Source organism: Dipodomys ordii, unplaced genomic scaffold (assembly GCF_000151885.1).
Source record: "Dipodomys ordii isolate 6190 unplaced genomic scaffold, Dord_2.0 Scaffold66, whole genome shotgun sequence".
NCBI lineage: Eukaryota > Metazoa > Chordata > Mammalia > Rodentia > Heteromyidae > Dipodomys > Dipodomys ordii.
This window is the reverse complement of record NW_012267282.1, coordinates 3,070,360-3,072,179: the sequence shown is the minus strand read 5'-3', so window position 1 is coordinate 3,072,179 and position 1,820 is coordinate 3,070,360. Positions and strand designations below refer to the sequence as shown.

General features: G+C 53.7%; 1 protein-coding gene across 1 annotated transcript in view; it reads left to right on the top strand.

Moving 5' to 3' along the window:
* Positions 1 to 1,820, top strand: part of Ddx55 (DEAD (Asp-Glu-Ala-Asp) box polypeptide 55) — a 13,209-nt gene that overhangs the window by 2,057 nt on the left and 9,332 nt on the right. Inside the window, exons 2-3 of the mRNA XM_013023051.1 lie at positions 465 to 556; positions 887 to 949. Coding sequence (XP_012878505.1) covers positions 465 to 556; positions 887 to 949 — 155 coding nt within the window. The remainder of the gene's footprint in view (positions 1 to 464; positions 557 to 886; positions 950 to 1,820) is intronic.

Genomic DNA, 1,820 nt, shown 5'->3' with positions numbered 1-1,820 from the left:
TACCACTTGAGCCACAGCACCACTTCTGGCTTTTTTCTTTTATCTTATGTGGTGCTGAGGAATCGAACCCAGGGCCTCAGGCATGCAAGGCAAGCGCTCTACCACTGAGCCACCTTCCCAGCCCTGGCATGACTTTGATTTAAACCAGCCCCCTGTTCTACAAGCACCATCAAGTGTCCCCGAGCTCAGGAGGTCCAGACATGAGGGAAAAGACTGGTACATGAGCATCCTTCAGACACCAGCTACTGTGGTGTTGGCCACCATGCCATGATTCCGTGATAGAGGTACCTTCAAATGGAGACACCCCAGGCAAGGCTGGCGTTGATCTGGTGATGGAAGCACGAGGCCCACCAGCTCTAGTCCCTAATTCCTGGCCTGTGCCATGCCTTGTGCTTCCAGGAAGTCGGGGTGGGGGGGGCCCCTCCCCCATGCTGCTGACCGGCCATTTTCTCTCTTCTGGGTAGGTGGGAGCCATCATCATCACCCCCACCCGCGAGCTGGCCATTCAGATTGATGAGGTCTTGTCACACTTCACCAAACACTTCCCGCAGCTCAGGTGAGTTGGGCGAAGGCCCCAATGGCCTCTGCTGAGCCTGTGCCTGACAGGCTCCAAGACATTCCCTCCCTTCCTCCCTCCCTCCCTCCCTCCCTCCCTCCTTTCCTTTCTTCTTTCCTTCCTGCCCAGTGTTGGTTTGAACCCACCACCTGGGCACTGTCCTCAGCTTCTCTGGCTCAAGACCAGCATTCTACCACTTGAGCGACAGTGTCACTTCCGGCTTTTTCTGTGTATGTGGTGCTGACGAATTGAACCCAAGGCTTCATGCATGTGAGGCAAGCACTCTACCACTAAGCCACATTCCAACTCCAAGACTGTTTCTTGTTCCAGCCAGATTCTCTGGATCGGAGGCAGGAACCCTGGAGAAGATGTGGAGAGGTTTAAGCAGCATGGGTGAGTCCTGCCCCACCCCCTCTATGCTGGCCTTTGGCCCTGACCCCAGCACATGTGGGATGGGGAGCCTCACTGCCCGCCCTCGGCTGCCCTGTCCAGATGAGTTTGCATGCCCAGTACCTTCCCTAGTCCTGTGCTGGTGGACAGTGCACATGCTCAGGTTTCCTGGAACGGGAGAAGGGGAGTGTTGGGGAGAGTGTTAATGAGACCCCTGAAGACCCCATACTCATTTCCAGCCTAGTGTTGCATAGCAGCGCTTGAGACTGTGTCGCCAGGTTCTGAATTATATAGAGGACAGAGTTGCAGCTGTATGTGTCTTCTGATGTTTTAACGATTGTATGAAATCCACACCATAAAACATCCTGTAAGCCGGGCGCTGGTGGCTCACGCCTGTAATCCTAACTACTCAGGAGGCTGAGATCTGAGGATCGCGGTTCAAAGCCAGCCCGGGCAGGAGAGACCGTGAGACTCCTATCTCCAATAAACCACCAGAAAACCGGAAGTGGCGCTGTAGCTCAAGTGGTAGAGCACTTGCCTTGAGTTGAAGAGCTGAAGGACAGCGCCCAGGCCCAGAGTTCAAGCCCCACGACCGACAAAAAAAAAAAAAAAAATCCTGTAAGTTAGCCTGTCTCAGGGCCACATCTGACCCTTAGCTTGGTAGTCTAATTTGTGTTTACATTAATTAATTTTTATTTTTTGGGTCTGGTTATGGGGCCTGACCTCTGGGCCTGAGTGCTGTCCCTCAGCTCTTCAGCTCAAGGTTAGCGCTCTACCATTTGAGCCACAGCGCCATTTCCGGCTTTTTTCTTTTTTGCTTATGTGGTGCTGAGGAATCGAACCCAGGGCCTCAGGCATGCAAGGCAAGCGCTCT